Source organism: Borostomias antarcticus (genome assembly GCF_949987555.1).
Source record: "Borostomias antarcticus genome assembly, chromosome: 2".
In the NCBI taxonomy this organism is placed as follows: Eukaryota; Metazoa; Chordata; class Actinopteri; order Stomiiformes; family Stomiidae; genus Borostomias; species Borostomias antarcticus.
Genome location: NC_140235.1, coordinates 13,353,928 through 13,368,876, shown reverse-complemented (window position 1 = coordinate 13,368,876; position 14,949 = coordinate 13,353,928). Strand labels below are relative to the sequence as shown.

General features: G+C 47.0%; 1 protein-coding gene across 7 annotated transcripts in view; it reads left to right on the top strand.

Annotated features, from left to right (window-relative positions):
• kcnma1a (potassium large conductance calcium-activated channel, subfamily M, alpha member 1a) overlaps positions 1-14,949 on the top strand; it is a gene marked incomplete at both ends in the record, with an annotated part of 195,553 nt that overhangs the window by 161,432 nt on the left and 19,172 nt on the right. For all 7 annotated transcript variants that reach the window (XM_084459171.1, XM_084459172.1, XM_084459173.1 and 4 more), the window contains one exon: positions 10,169-10,262. In XM_084459171.1, the coding sequence (XP_084315297.1) occupies positions 10,169-10,262 (94 nt within the window). The remainder of the gene's footprint in view (positions 1-10,168; positions 10,263-14,949) is intronic.

Here is a 14,949-nt window from a genome sequence, read left to right as displayed (position 1 = left end):
TGAAATCGTGTAGTGTGCGGTCCTGCGTCTTGACTGAATAGTGGAGTGTGCGTTCTTATGCTGCGTTCACACCAGGCTCGGCGAGAAAATTCACGCCGCCCAGTTCGCCCCAATCTTGCCGCGGGATCCAATGGGTTGCCGCGCGAATCCGCCGCAGAAAGTTAAAAAAAATGTAACTTTTGCGAATGGCGCCACGCGGCGAATCCTGGCCGCCGGGTTTGCCTGATTCGCGCCGCCCGTGCCACCCGCCGCCCAGTTTGCGCGAATTGTATTGACTTATGTAAACTCGCCACATGGCCGGAAGAATTCGCGCCTGGTGTGAACACAGCATTACGATTTAAAAAAAAATTAAAATTAAAATCTGTTATGATGATCATTATGTCTGTGATCTCCCACGTTTATAAAATCGGTTAAGATTTTCAAAATCCTCTAGTCTGCGCCCGGCATTAAGGTTTCTGCACACTGCCCCAACCAACGCCAACCAACACCAGTGTTGGATTGGTATTCCATGTTAGATGGTGACTGTTGGCGTCGGTTGGATGGAGTTTTGCAGCTTAATTTTAAACTTCCAACATTCTAACAGCAACTGCCAACTTTAGAATGTTGGGTGTTGGGAGTTGGTTGGCGTTGGTTGGGGCCTGTCAGTCTACACGATCGGTTCCAGCTGCCTGATTGGTTCCTGTTCCAACGTGTGTGTGTTCCACCATTTTGTATGGCAACACCACTTGACAAACTTGATAATGGAACCGATTGGGCACTGACAACCACAAACTTGATACCCGATCCCTTCCGCAATCCACGAATACGATGTTAGCTACATATTTAGACAAGTTCATTGCAGCTAGCTAGTAGCTAGACGGCTATGCAGACTAGTTAAAGCTAGTAACAAGTTCATAGGAGCTAGCTAAGCAGACTAGCTAAACCTAATAACTTGGTAACATACTGAGTTCTATGGATAAATCAATCACCCAAAATATATTGATCAAGCAAAACATAGGCATTGTTTTCATTGTTAGTGTAATGAATCAGCAATAAAACGTAGCTACAAGCTGAACATTTTATGTGTAGCCTAATAGTCAAGTGTCAGCTCTTATGTGTAACATTAGAATGCTTTGTGGTTATGGTTAAAAGTGATGCAACAACAACATCTAGCTGTAGGGTAGTAGCCTTTGTTATGACAGTGGGATTGCGCATTGCACTTACCCAGACTGTTTTGCTTGATCAATAAAACATTTTGGGTGATTGATTATGCATAGAACGTATACCAAGTTATTAGCTTTAGCTGCTGTGCTTAGCTAGCTCCTACTGTATGAACTCGTTGCTAGATTGAGCTTGTCTGCTTAGCTGTCTAGCTTGCTGCTAAACTTGTCTAAATAACTAGCTAATGTTAGATAACTAGCTCTTGGAGGTACTAAATGCGTGTTCAATCGTGTATCAAGTTTGTCCAAGTGGTATTGTCGCACATGATGGCGGACCAGGCACGCATGCGCAGATGCTATTGGAGCTGATCGGAACCGATCGGGTACTGACAGGGCTGTGTGCAGACACCTTTATACATCTCTTACTGTGGTGACTTAAAGGTGCAGTATGCGGTTTGGCTCAGAAGCACTTTGTTATATTTTCTGCATTCTCATTACATCCCGACAGCAATCAATAAATAAAGTGCTCTAGACACTAATGTGATATAAATCCGTAGTCTATGGGAGCAGAAGCGTCATGCCTATAGAACTTTAGGGAGCACGTGCCCCCTCAGATTTTTTTTTTTTTTTTACATTTCTGTTATTGTTTGTTTACCATTACATTTTAAAATGCGGAGCTATGATTATTTTCTCTACTGAGCTGAATATATTATTTTAATTATGTCATAGACCACCTCGAAAAGCCACCATAACCTCTTTCAAAAAGCCAAACACCCTCTTTCCCGGTGGATTTGGTTTCTTCCAAATTAACACTGGACCTGGAAGCCCCCCCTCCCCTTGCCTCAGATAAACACGTTTTCATGGTCTGCTTGCATACATTTAGATTAAGGTTGTTCTTAACTGATGAACAGGACCTCCAAATATTAGGCTATTCAGTATATCAGATTCAATATACTTCATACCTTAGTATACAGTATATCATTCGGACCAATGACTAGTGAGTAAAAAAAAGTAGATTTGTTTTCCCTTACTTTTATTTTGAAAGTCCTAGAAAGAACGCTACCGGTAAGTTTACTTTCACACCGTTTGAGTGGCAACTGGTAGTGTGCTGTTTCCTGATTTTAAACTGCACCAAAAAACACAAAAATTTTGCACGCGCTGTGAGCGATAATAACGACTCGCTATCTCGTTTTTTTGGGTTGCAGGACGCCCCTGTGTGGAAGTCGCAGGACTGTAATAAGTGTCCAGTCATTTTGAGTTGCCAACTTGAAATAATTGGATGGCTTACCTGCCTGTCAACCTACCTAGCTGCCTAGGGAGTATTTTGTTTTCCCCCAGTTTGGAGGAGTGGCTTTGAAGGGAAGCCTAAAAGGAGGGGCGGACAGGAAGCCTAACAGGAAATGACAAACCGCATACTGCACCTTCAAGGCAGCACGCTTCTACACATCTTGAGGCTAGATCTGCCTTTTGGGATGACACTGTTGATAGCTTAGATAGAGTTTTTCTGTATGTCTTCTGTTTCGGAGGCTAGCTACTGTGGGGTGGGGTCTTGGCCGGACAAGGCCTTTCTTAGGGGAGACGGGGAAGGTAGCCAGAGAGGTAAGGGACCAGAAGCCAGAGCTCAGGCTATTCTAGGGTCCTACGGTGTGTGTGTGTGTGTGCGTGTGTGTGTGTGTGTGTGTGTGTGTGCGAGCACGCGTATCAGTGCATGGCTCCTTATCCACCCTGACGTGGAGATTATGTTTGGGATTATCATTTCCCCAGCCCCGTTGGTCCATCACCAAACCTGCCCTGACAGCTCGTGTCCACCAGGCATCCTTGGTTCCCCCCTCACCCCCTCAGCCAATGGCAGCCCCAGTCGGCCTGCCGCTTCTACGGGCGAGTGCCAGATCCCCAGCGACAGATGCCAGGGGTCCCTGCGCTGGTCCCCGTTTGAGGGCCATTGTCACAGGGCTGCCCCGGGTCCTCACTGCAACCTTTACTGCTGTGTGTGAGAGAGAGAGAGAGAGTGAGAGGGAAAGAGAGACGCCGCCTTTCTTGTGTCCTCGTTTCTTCAGATACGCGGTTGCTAGATCTGACAATACTTAGATAGGTTGCAGCTTCGTGGCAGAGACCTTTTTAAACCTATCCAGCTCTGTCAAAGGCGTGTCCTCTACGACGGATGACAGGATATGGAACTGGGCTGTGATAATATAAGCCTGTAAAATATAGACAGCGGTTGCTGCCGTAGATCGTTGTGTTATACTATACATTCATGCTCTAAAATGGTACATGAGTTAGATTTTTCCTCATACAAATATACACCCGTTTCATGTAACTCTTCTCAGCTTCTCAGCTCAGTGAACCTTCCAGAGTCAGGAGATTCACTCTCAGCATTGGCATTTGATTAGCGATGCTACCGTCGGCTGTGTGTTCTGTCCGTGTTTTGAGACGTGTGGAAGCCATGTGGGTCGGGTTTTGTCCGCGTCTCCCAGGGTGGGTCTGGTGTCTGTCCTGTCTGCAGTCTGGGGTCACATGTTTCCATGTCCTTCTCAACACTTGGGATCATTTTTTAATTGAATATTCAATTACAATGAAAAAGCTTGGCCTCCATGCCTAGCTCGATCTACAGTAATCCATCTAGAAATTGATTTGTTTCAAATTGGGTGACTGCACGTTGCTGATCTACAGATCTTGAGAGTTCAATTCGGCTCTTTTGAAAAATGATTCTGAACCATGGAAGGGGCTTTTACAAAGTCACACCACAGTTTTGTTTCACTTTCCAAAAGCACGGCTTCCTCCCCCTCCTTCCAATCCATACGGTTCGCCTCATCTCTCTTGGCTCCCATCTTCTCCCATCATGCACCTCTCTTCACCATCAAACTCCCATTCAGGCTATCTCAGATATACGTACTGCTGGTTCAACATTGTCTCACAGGATTTACTTTTGTTTTTTTCATTTTCATCTCATCCCATTGTATATTTCCTTGTCTGTGTGTCTGTCTGTCTGTGTGTGGATTATGTGTGCCTTTCCGTCTATCTGTCTGTCCCACGGTCATCCCTTTATTCCTCCATGTAACCTTTCATTTGTCTTTACACTTTCCTCAGCCAAATATAAGTATAATGGATATGTCAGATCACGTAAGTGTTTTTCTCTGTCCCTCCCCATCCTGCTTCAGCTCTCCCTGTGTGTCGTAGTCCTGTTACTGTAGCCTCCCCTCCATGTCACCCCCAAGTAATACTATGCTATGTCTGCTCTAGTTGCTTTACTAGTAGAATGCAAAGCTGCCATCTTAAAGTCTCTGTAGATGATTTGAATTGATGCAGAGGGCTGACAATAACACAATAACATAACATTTAAACTGGTTAAGTGATGTACTGTGATTAATCCCTTTTGACTATCATACTTTATACCACAAGGCCCTTTGATCAACAGCTGACATTCTAAAGATTCAAGTCTAAAAAAGACTGCAATAATTCAGTAAAAAAAAAACAATGTATCAAAAAGCACTATTAAGTGTATTTAAGAAAAAATGCTCTTGTTCTTCATGACTTTTTTCAGTTGTAAAAAATATTTTGTTTGTATTGTGCTGCTTTTAGCAGCAGATGGCGCTACAACACCAGGGAAAAGTGGATCTCAAAAAGAGGCTGGTGTTCGGTTCAAAGCAGATTGCAATTTAGGTAAATCTTTCCATGTAAAGTATAGAATTGTGGAATGTAATATATTTTTGTCCTGCTTATTAAGTTTAAGTGAATGTTAATTTTGAAATGCTATTTGTCTGTTCTTATAACTTTTAACATTTTTTTCTTTTTATCCAACAGTAGGCCTATAGTTATGCCTGATGTTTATACTGATTTCTCTTTTTGGAATGATTGCAGGATTGTTAAATGTGTTAGGTAAAGAGAATGAACTGCAATATATAATTATAACAATTGTGACATTATTATTATTATTATTATTATTAGTAGAAGTAGTAGTAGTAATACTGTAATATTAGGCTAGTATTAATACAGTTGAAACCACTATTAATACAATAAAACATAAAAGCTTGCAACGACAATAAATAGGCTACTGCTGCAGGAACAGGAGACCTAATATCTACCAAGGAAATTCATCTCACATATAAAAACAACACACTATCTAGACTTCTTTCTCTGGCCCCTATTTTTCAGTTTTACATAGGGCCTGGATGTCATGTGATTAGCATGTCGGGAAGCTGGATGTCATGTAATTAGCATGTCGGGAAGGGACAGTTGCCGTCTGGGTTGTTCCGCGTGCACCGCGGACCTGCCAGGGCATGTGAGCCCACTCTAACGCTGCGCGTGTTTGACAAGGGCCAGATGAATCCGGGAGCTATCGGTGGCGCTCCGTAAATCAAGGAGGCAGCTGACGGCTGGGATAAACGTCTGTTTATCGCTCAGGGCCACCCGACCACGCACTTCCCCAGTCCCTACCAACACACTTCCCCAGCTCCTACCAACACACTTCCCCAGTCCCTACCAACACACCACCCCACCACGCACTTCCCCAGTCCCTACCAACACACCGCCCCACCACGCACTTCCCCAGCCCCTACAAACACACCGCCCCACCACGCACTTCCCCAGTCCCTACCAACACACCGCCCCACCACGCACTTCCCCAGCCCCTACAAACACACCGCCCCACCACACACTTCCCCAGCCCCTACCAACACACTTCCCCAGGCCCTACCAACACACCACCCCACCACGCACTTCCCCAGTCCCTACAAACACACCGCCCCACCACGCACTTCCCCAGCCCCTACAAACACACCGCCCCACCACGCACTTCCCCAGTCCCTACAAACACACCGCCCCACCACGCACTTCCCCAGTCCCTACCAACACACCGCCCCACCACACACTTCCCCAGTCCCTACCAACACACCGCCCCACCACACACTTCCCCAGTCCCTACCAACACACCGCCCCACCACGCACTTCCCCAGCCCCTACCAACACACCGCCCCACCACGCACTTCCCCAGTCCCTACCAACACACCGCCCCACCACGCACTTCCCCAGTCCCTACCAACACACCGCCCCACCACGCACTTCCCCAGTCCCTACCAACACACCGCCCCACCACGCACTTCCCCAGTCCCTACCAACACACCGCCCCACCACGCACTTCCCCAGTCCCTACCAACGCACGTCCCCAGTCCCTACCAACGCAGTTCCCCAGTCCCTACCAACACACTTCCCCAGTCCCTACCAACACACTTCCTCAGTCCCTACCAACACACTTCCTCAGTCCCTACCAACACACTTCCTTGTTCCCTACCAACACACTTCCTTGTTCCCTACCAACACACTTCCTCAGTCCCTACCAACACACTTCCCCAGTCCCTACCAACACACTTCCCCAGTCCCTACCAACACACTTCCCCAGTCCCTACCAACACACTTCCCCAGTCCCTACCAACACACTTCCCCAGTCCCTACCAACACACTTCCCCAGTCCCTACCAACACACCACCCGACCAAACACCCCCCAAGCTGGAGGACACTGCTCCTCCACTCCTCCACTTTAGGACCAGATATCTGTTCACCTCCCTCTGCTCTCAGCATGGCTTGGACCCAGACATGACCATGTAGCTCACAGTGAGCAGGACAGAGAGAGAGAGAGTGTGTGTGTGTGTCTGTGTGTGTGTGAGTGCTTGTAAATTAATCATAGTTTACTTTTTTTGCCTACATTTATTATTTTAGTGAAATTATATATTAACATTACAAATAGTAGTAGGACATAATAGTTTGCTTAATTCTTCTATAAAATAGAAATGCAATTAAAATGTGATATAACATCCCCCCTTTGCTATTGCAAAATAGCAAATATAGAAAAGATAGCAATTTCACCTCTCTTTCAAGCAGCGGTGGTTTGAGCTACATTGTTGTTCTAGAGGCTATTCTGAAGCCACATACTGTATATGGTCCAGTACAGCCCTGAAGTAGATTTGTCCTGACTGGCTCTAGAAGGGCTGCTTTGTTCTGTTAGGCTCTGTAGCAGAACAGAGAGGAATCTCAGCCGTTAATTAACGTTGATCACAAATGGAAAAGCAAAATGTCATATTGAACATTTCACTTTAAGAGAATGCCAAGTGGTTAATTGGTGTTAGATAAAACCATGATGTCATCCTCAATTAATGTGAAAACGATTTCCACTTTCATGAAACAAATTTGGCTCTCAAAATCAAGGGGAGATAAATTAGCCAACAAATTATATCATATTAACCCACTCTCCCTAGAATATGCATTTTCTATACAGTGTTAACAAAAATAAAACACAAACTACAGTTTTAGATATGTATTTGTCTTGTCTAACTATTTTAGCTTGAAAATTGCAAACGCATGTGTAACTACTGAGTAAGAAGCGTAGATTAAATGCATAACACAAAAAACGGCTAAAATTATAACAATGAGCTTTCTAACACTGCTCTACATCTAGCATGGTACCACAAAAACTGTTCTATAAATGTCCTTAAAGCTCTTGTTCTCCCATTGTTTGACAGTAAAGGAGGAAGTTAGACCGACATTTCAAAATCGATCAGTTAAAATTGCCAACTGCACCTCCACCTGCATCACGTCGGACCCCCCCCCCCGTCGGGACCCCCCGAGGGGAGCCTCCGTTCCCCTCGTTAATAACCGTAAAGGAAGCCTGCTGCCCGCGGGGCCGGGGTCCAGGGCTGACCCTTCGCGGCTGCGCCTCAGTATCTCCAGCCCTGGAGACGGCGCGGGCCGAGCCCGAGAGCCCGACGGCCGTCTGAACCGGGCCCGCAGCCTGCCGGTGAAATACCGCTACCACCCCAATAACGCGGCGCTGTTCGGTGGCGGCGGGCCCTGTAGGTTGCCCCCTTAGCGGGATGCATCAGTCAGTAACCCCCCACCCCCCCTTGTCCACGTCTTGTCCCGTCACCCGCCGCTGCTCTGCTGTGCTGTCTGCATGAGGCCTCACCTCGCCACCGCCGGCCGCCGCGGGCTTAGCTCTAGACGCCACGCCAACTGCTTTGCATGGGCACCGCTGTCGCCTGATCACTAACGCCACATCTGCCGCCGGGAGGCTGCCGAGCCGGTCCTGACCCCCTGGTGGGGTTTGATGGCGGGTTTTTGTCGAGGGCTGCTGCTGTCAGTCATTTTCTATGTTCCCCATCGACTGCAGAGGACGTTAGAGTTACTGGTCTAAACTGAGAGCCTGTGTCCTGTGAGGGCTACCTGCCGGGGTCTAACAGGCCTCTTCAGGGGGTCCAGGCTGCTGGTACAGCAGGGGTCTGAATGCATTAGTTCATGTAGAACTCGTGTAGAGCTGCTTTTTTCCTTGATTATCCTTACCTGGAATACTTTACAGAGAACAGACTAAAGCTTGAGATATTCCTTCAGTTGCAGAGTTGACTTGACATTTGTACTTCTTATTATACTATTATTATTATTATTATTATTATTATTATTATTATTATTATTATTATTATATGTTGTATTTGTTCTGTTGTTATTTGTGTATTTATTTGTGTATTTGTTTGAACTGATCAACACTGTAAATGAGGGAATCCTCAGTGCTTTACGAGTATATATAGAGGTTTGAAATGAAAAATGAAATGAAATGAACTACAGTATAAGACAAAACAGGGAAGGAATATTTAATGGGGTGATATTTTCAAAGCAGATTAGGGGGAGATGTATTTGGTAAACTGGATAGTGCTTGTGGTGCTAGCTATTTAGAACGTCGAATTGCTGAATTGAAATGTCAAGGAATGGCATTTTATTAGGAGGTAAAGCCCTATTTTTTAAATGTATTTTATCAGCGGAATTAGGCGACAGTCTAGAATGGGGTAGTCAGACAATAATGAAATTCCATGTGCTTGGAGCAGTCACTGCTTGCAGCACACACATTGATTTGCACTAATATCATGCTGTGGTATTGATTTCTAACCAAAGGACTAATATGGGTTTGAAGTGACAGTGGGCTTGGCATTTCTGCTTGGAGGGTGCGGAGTGGAGCGTCTGGCTGCCTGTCTGAGAGCTCTTGGAATTCACAGATCAGTAGAAAAAGATCAGACTGCCGCTAACCACGCTGAAGTGTTCTGGACGAGGCCGAGGTCTCTCGCGTCCCCGGCTGGGTCTCTCTAGTCAGACTCGGTCTGAGCTCCTGGAAAAGTTTTCCAGCAGAGCAAACTGACTAGATGCAGAACAGCCCAGAGGACCTGCGAATAAGTAGATTAGTTATAACCGGGGGCATGCGGTTGCTCTGTTTTTTAAGTCGAGCCGTACGGGTAGTCTTGACCTTCGTCTATTGCTGGATGGTGTTTGCGCTACTAGCAGTAATGCTTGTTATTCACGGGCCACTCAGACGCTCGAGGGCCGTCCGGGCATGTGACGCTGTACTCTGCTTGTCGGGTCCCGAGGGTTCTCATGGCATGGAGCTAAACCTATGGAAGAGCCATCAAGCACAGTAGTTAAGAGCTGGGATGATGGGGTGAAAATCAGCCACATAGTCATCCATCACAAACAAACCACTCAGATGCATCATCCTCTATCATTGCTTCAGCCCATGCCCTACTGACCAATGACAGCCTCTTATATCCACATGGCCCCTGTTGGCACAAGGAAGCATGGTCATTCTGATGCAGACTGCTAGAGGTCCAACCACATAGAGGGTAGAGTTCAGGGCCTGTTACTGGATGAACAGATGTGCTAGAACTCAAGCCAGCGGAACAGAACCCAACCAGAATAAGGGGTTTGGAAAAACAGTGAGCCTACAGTATATGGTGAAGTTGTGCAGGTCTTAATTGGTTGTTCTCTGTGGTTTTCTCCTGCCTTATTCTCCCATATTTACCTTTCTGGTCCCTCACTAACGAACGTGTTCTCTCTCTACTTCCCGAGGTCTCCTCTCTGACATTGTGTTAACCCCCTCCCCCCTTTTTTTTCTTTGCGATGATTGATTGAGTGTTGAGTGGATTGGTGTTCTTTTGAAATGTCACACATTCTCCCGCTGTCTGTGCCCGCGCCCTGACACCCTGTGCATGTGTTTGCAGTTGAAGACGAGCACCCGTCAACTCTGTCGCCCAAAAAAAAGCAGCGCAACGGAGGCATGCGGAACTCACCCAACAACTCCCCCAAAATGATGAGGTAAGACATTGATTTAATGCCACTTCCAGCCCCACACACTGAGAGTGGGAGAGATGGAGGGGGGGGCGGGGGGATATACAATACTGTGAAGGTGGGTGGATATTGTGATGGTGGGATGTAGTGTGTGTGTGGGGGGAAGGGCGGAGGGTAGTGAATTAGGGTTAGAGGAGGAGAGTGGTAAGAAAGTGAAAGTGCGTACAGAGTGTGTGTGTGTGTGTGTGTCTGTGTGTGTGTGTGTGTGTGTGTGAGAGAGAGAGAGAGACCGGTGAAGAGTCTTGTTAGGATGGGGGTTGTTTAGGCTGGCATGCTGTCAGCAGTTAATGACAGAGCTGAAATAATATTTCTGTCATGGAAGAGGCTGGGAGCTGCGGCTTGAAGAAGTGCCAGGGCCTTTAAAGTCTCAGCTGTCACCCCCTCCAGTGCCGTCCACATGTAGTTCTTAAACAGCGCTGGCACTAATGACACCGGCAGCCAATCAGAAGGCCCCGGATGGTTACTCTGCCCCCAGGGCTACTCTTCTGTTGTGGGAACCCCTGTGGGTACGGCTCCAGCTACTTAAGGCCATATGCGAGATGTATCATAGCAATCAAATATGAATTCAAATACTACCTACCTTTTATGCTGTCCTTTGGAATCAAATTGCCAGTAATTGATTTGGAAAGATGAGAGGGTGCTGCGTTTTGCGCTCCTGTGGCCGTGAGACGAGGGTGGGAAGGCGCGGCGGTGCGGAGCGCGGGGGAAGGCTGTGGATCTGGGGCGTGAAGAGACGTAAAGGCCAGGGACACTCGCTGCAAAAGCGTCTTTCCCTAATGTCACAGCCGGGTTTATGGCCATGTGTTATGAATATAAAGCACAGGAGGACACTGAAAATGGCACCGCATGTTTTCTTTGTCAAACAAATCACTTTTTTTTCCCTGCACCGTGTGAAGCAGATTGTCCAACAGCAAAATAGTTATAAACTCTGTTCGAAATAGAATATATTAGATATGTGTTTTGTTGCTGTGGAAGCTCCAACCGCTAAAACAACACAAATAGATGGCAGAGACCTGATGTAAGATTATATGTTTGCTTGAAAGGTGGCACTGCTCAGTTAAGGCTAACGTTTGGCTTGGACTGGATATTTCATCCTTTTTGTCTGTGTACTGAATGTTCTTTTGTTAAGTCAAAAGATTCCTCTGGTGTGCTTTGTAAGGAAGAGTTAGCCTTGTTAGTGGGGTCCCCTTAGGGCACCTTTCAGCAGCAGCCAGAACAAGTCCTCCTAGAGCTGCGCGTATGTACAGTGTGTCCACTTACCATGTTCAGCTCCCCCTCACTTCTCAACAAAACAGCCAATTAGAGAAGCCCTTGCACATGCCAAGCCATTAGGCATACACAGAGTTATACCCTTCAGTGTGGTTTGCAGTAGAGCAGCAGTCAAGATGCCCTTGTTTAAAGGAGCAATCTTTTACAAAAGAATGAGACATTGGCACACTTCCAGCTAACTGCTAGTTTAGAGGGCTGTTTAGTTTTGTTTCTCAAGTTAAAGCACAAACCCTTTTTTTTTCTCTCTTCGCAGAGGAGAGGGTCCCCGTTTGCCGCGTAATATATGCATCTTGGCTTTGATCTTGCAGTGATAGTAATTCTTGGGAGTTATTTACTCGGTTTTGAAAACGCTTCAAAGCGGTGTCAAAGTTTTCTCTGCTTTAGGGGTGCTTCTGTGTTCTGCTGGCTCTTGGGTACCAGGATGACAGGTCCTCTGTTCTAGGTGTAGGCTTTTTCAAGTCATAGCCCTCAGCAAAACATCAAATTACCTCGCATAGTCCACAGCAACCCTCCACAGCTGGCCCCCTTGTCAGTATACAACACCATATTAAATACTTGTGCTTTACAAGGTGGATTTTATGTGCAATGAAAAGTGATTGTTTGAGGTAGCCTTAGGGATACTTTATTCTACAAGCAAAGATGCTATAGTAACATGAGGGAGCTAGTGAGTGAGAGAGCGTATACCATATCAAGTATGGTTTCTACAGGATTTGCTGCCTGAAGGCCTTTGTAAATAAATAATGATCAACAGATTGGCTGTGGGTTTTTGAAAAGCATGCCATTGTCAGTTTGCATGATGGGGAAAATGTTCAAAGCGAGAGGCTGCCTTCATAGCCTGGCGTAGAGGGATTGGGGGAGCACACCCATCCCAAGCTAGCGACTACAGAGTGATGCGTTTGAATAACTCAACTCTGTTTGAAATATACACTGAGGGGGAGAGAGATGGAGAACGAGAGAGAGAGATGGAGAAAGAGAGAGAGAGAGAGAGAGAGAGAGAGAGAGAGAGAGAGGTGGGTTTCAATGGGAAGACATACAGAGAGGGATAGACAGAGACAGGCTGTATGAGTAGAATTTTTTTTTCCTAAAAAAATCTAATGTCTCTGTACATAAACCACATTTTTCATTGTATACTTTACATTTGGGCTACACTTTGCCTCTTCTGATGGGATATTAAATCCAAATACGGTTGGCAGTTTGAATGTCCCGTCTGGTCCCCTCGGAGGGCCGGCGGAGTTTCCGACAGGCAGACAATCACACCCGTGACTGACTGCTCTGTGAGAGAGAGCTGTCTGGGCACGGGTTTGGGGGGGGGTGGGGGGGGGCGCCGCCAGTGCCTGCCTCCGTGTGCCAGTCAGTCCCTCCCCCTCATTTGAGGCGACAGCGGGCTGGCGGAGCGGCGCAATGCACGGCACAGGAGGAAACATTCAGCCGGGGTGCAAGAACACTAAATGGCGTCAGTGTTATTAGCCCCTGCGCTGACTGATTTCATCTATATATGCATCTACAGAGAGAGACAGCCAGACGGAGAGAGGAGGAAAGAGAGAGAGAGGGACAGACGGACGGAGAGAGGAGGAAAGAGAGAAAGAGGGACAGACGGACGGAGAGAGGAGGAAAGAGAGAGAGAGGGACAGCCAGACGGAGAGTGGAGGAAAGAGAGAGAGGGACAGACGGATGGAGAGAGGAGGAAAGAGAGAGAGAGGGACAGACGGACGGAGAGAGGAGGAAAGAGAGAGAGAGGGACAGACGGACGGAGAGAGGAGGAAAGAGAGAGAGAGGGACAGACGGACGGAGAGAGGAGGAAAGAGAGAGAGAGGGACAGATGGACGGAGAGAGGAGGAAAGAGAGAGAGGGACAGACGGACGGAGAGAGGAGGAAAGAGAGAGAGAGGGACAGACGGACGGAAGGAGGATAATTGTCAGTTTTAATTTTTGAACACAAATGCAGAGTGAAGGAGGAGGAAGCATCAATGCTTTGTCCCTGTGACAGCAGAGAGAGAGGAGAGAGATGAGTCAGGATGTTTCCTCCTACGTTATAAGAACGCTTGTCCCCGTCTCCCTGCTCGTAGAAGCATGTGAAATTAATATTATAACTAGAAAGTACATTTCCTGGAGAAAATGTGAGGTGGGCTAGCTGCTGCAGCTGTATGTAACAGCTACTGCTAGAACTACTACGGACCGGGCAATCTCCATGCACCCACCGGCGAAGACCGTGTCTCTCTAGCCCACTCAGGGGCTGAATTGTGGGGTCCGTGGCGTGGACAGTGGTGTGGTGGTGAGACTCTGCCCCGTCAGGTCAGAGCTGGTCGGGGACAGTGTACCCCTCTCCGGGCCACCTACCCGCCCGCACCATTGAAGACCATGTGTCTCAAGCCCACTCAGGGGCTGAGTTGTGGGGCCCGTGGCGTGGTGGTGAGACTCCGCCCCCTCAGGTCAGAGCCAGTCGGGGACAGTGTATCCCTCTCCGGGCCACCTACCTCACTCCACCGGTGTCTCTAGCCCACTCGGGCTGAGTTGTGGGGCCTGTGGCGTGGATAGTGGCGTGCTGGTTAGGCTCCGCCCCCTTTGGTCACAGCTAGTCGGGGACAGTACAGTGACCTCCGGGCAATTTCCATGCATCCACCAAGACTGTGGGGCGAATTCACTAAAGCGGAATTGCGGCCGTTAATTGCACCATTACATTGCGCGTCAGTTGCTCCAGCTATGTGCTCCATTGTAAAAACCTATTCACTAAAGACATTGCGCTAATAATATCCCAGCGCAAACACGCCCATTCGGTGTTTGCGGTTGAGTGCAATTTGCTGCTGATATAGGAAATTACTATAAATACTGCGCATACAACTCGTATGCATATACATACAATGTAATGTAATGTAATGTAATGTAATGCATATCATTGGACGATGGCAGACAGAAAAAGAAAGATATGATTTTCAGACAGCGAACTTGAATTCCTCACGGACGAGGTTCAAAAACATGTCTCACAGCTTTCCGCAAAAAATATCACGGCTGCAGCAAAAAATCATATTTGGGGTTTAATTTCCCAACCAGTCAGTGCCATTGGTGTGTGTAAACACGGAAGACTGCAAACGGAGGTGGAATGATTTGAAAAGACGAACAAAGGAAAAATTGTCATTTTATGTTATGCAAGATGCAGCACGCTACGATCTGGCATACTTTTGGGGGAGTGTATAACATTGCCCCACCGGTATGATCTAGGCATCTAAACGGCTTTTCAGGATTCCAAATGTGCACTCAATCACACCGCGAGGGAGTCATCATCCATGGCTGAAGATGATACCTGCCGTCACCTATGATACAAAAGCAAAATATTTTCGAGACCATTCAAATAAAAAAAATATTGTGTAGGCTGTTTTTTTAATGTATAG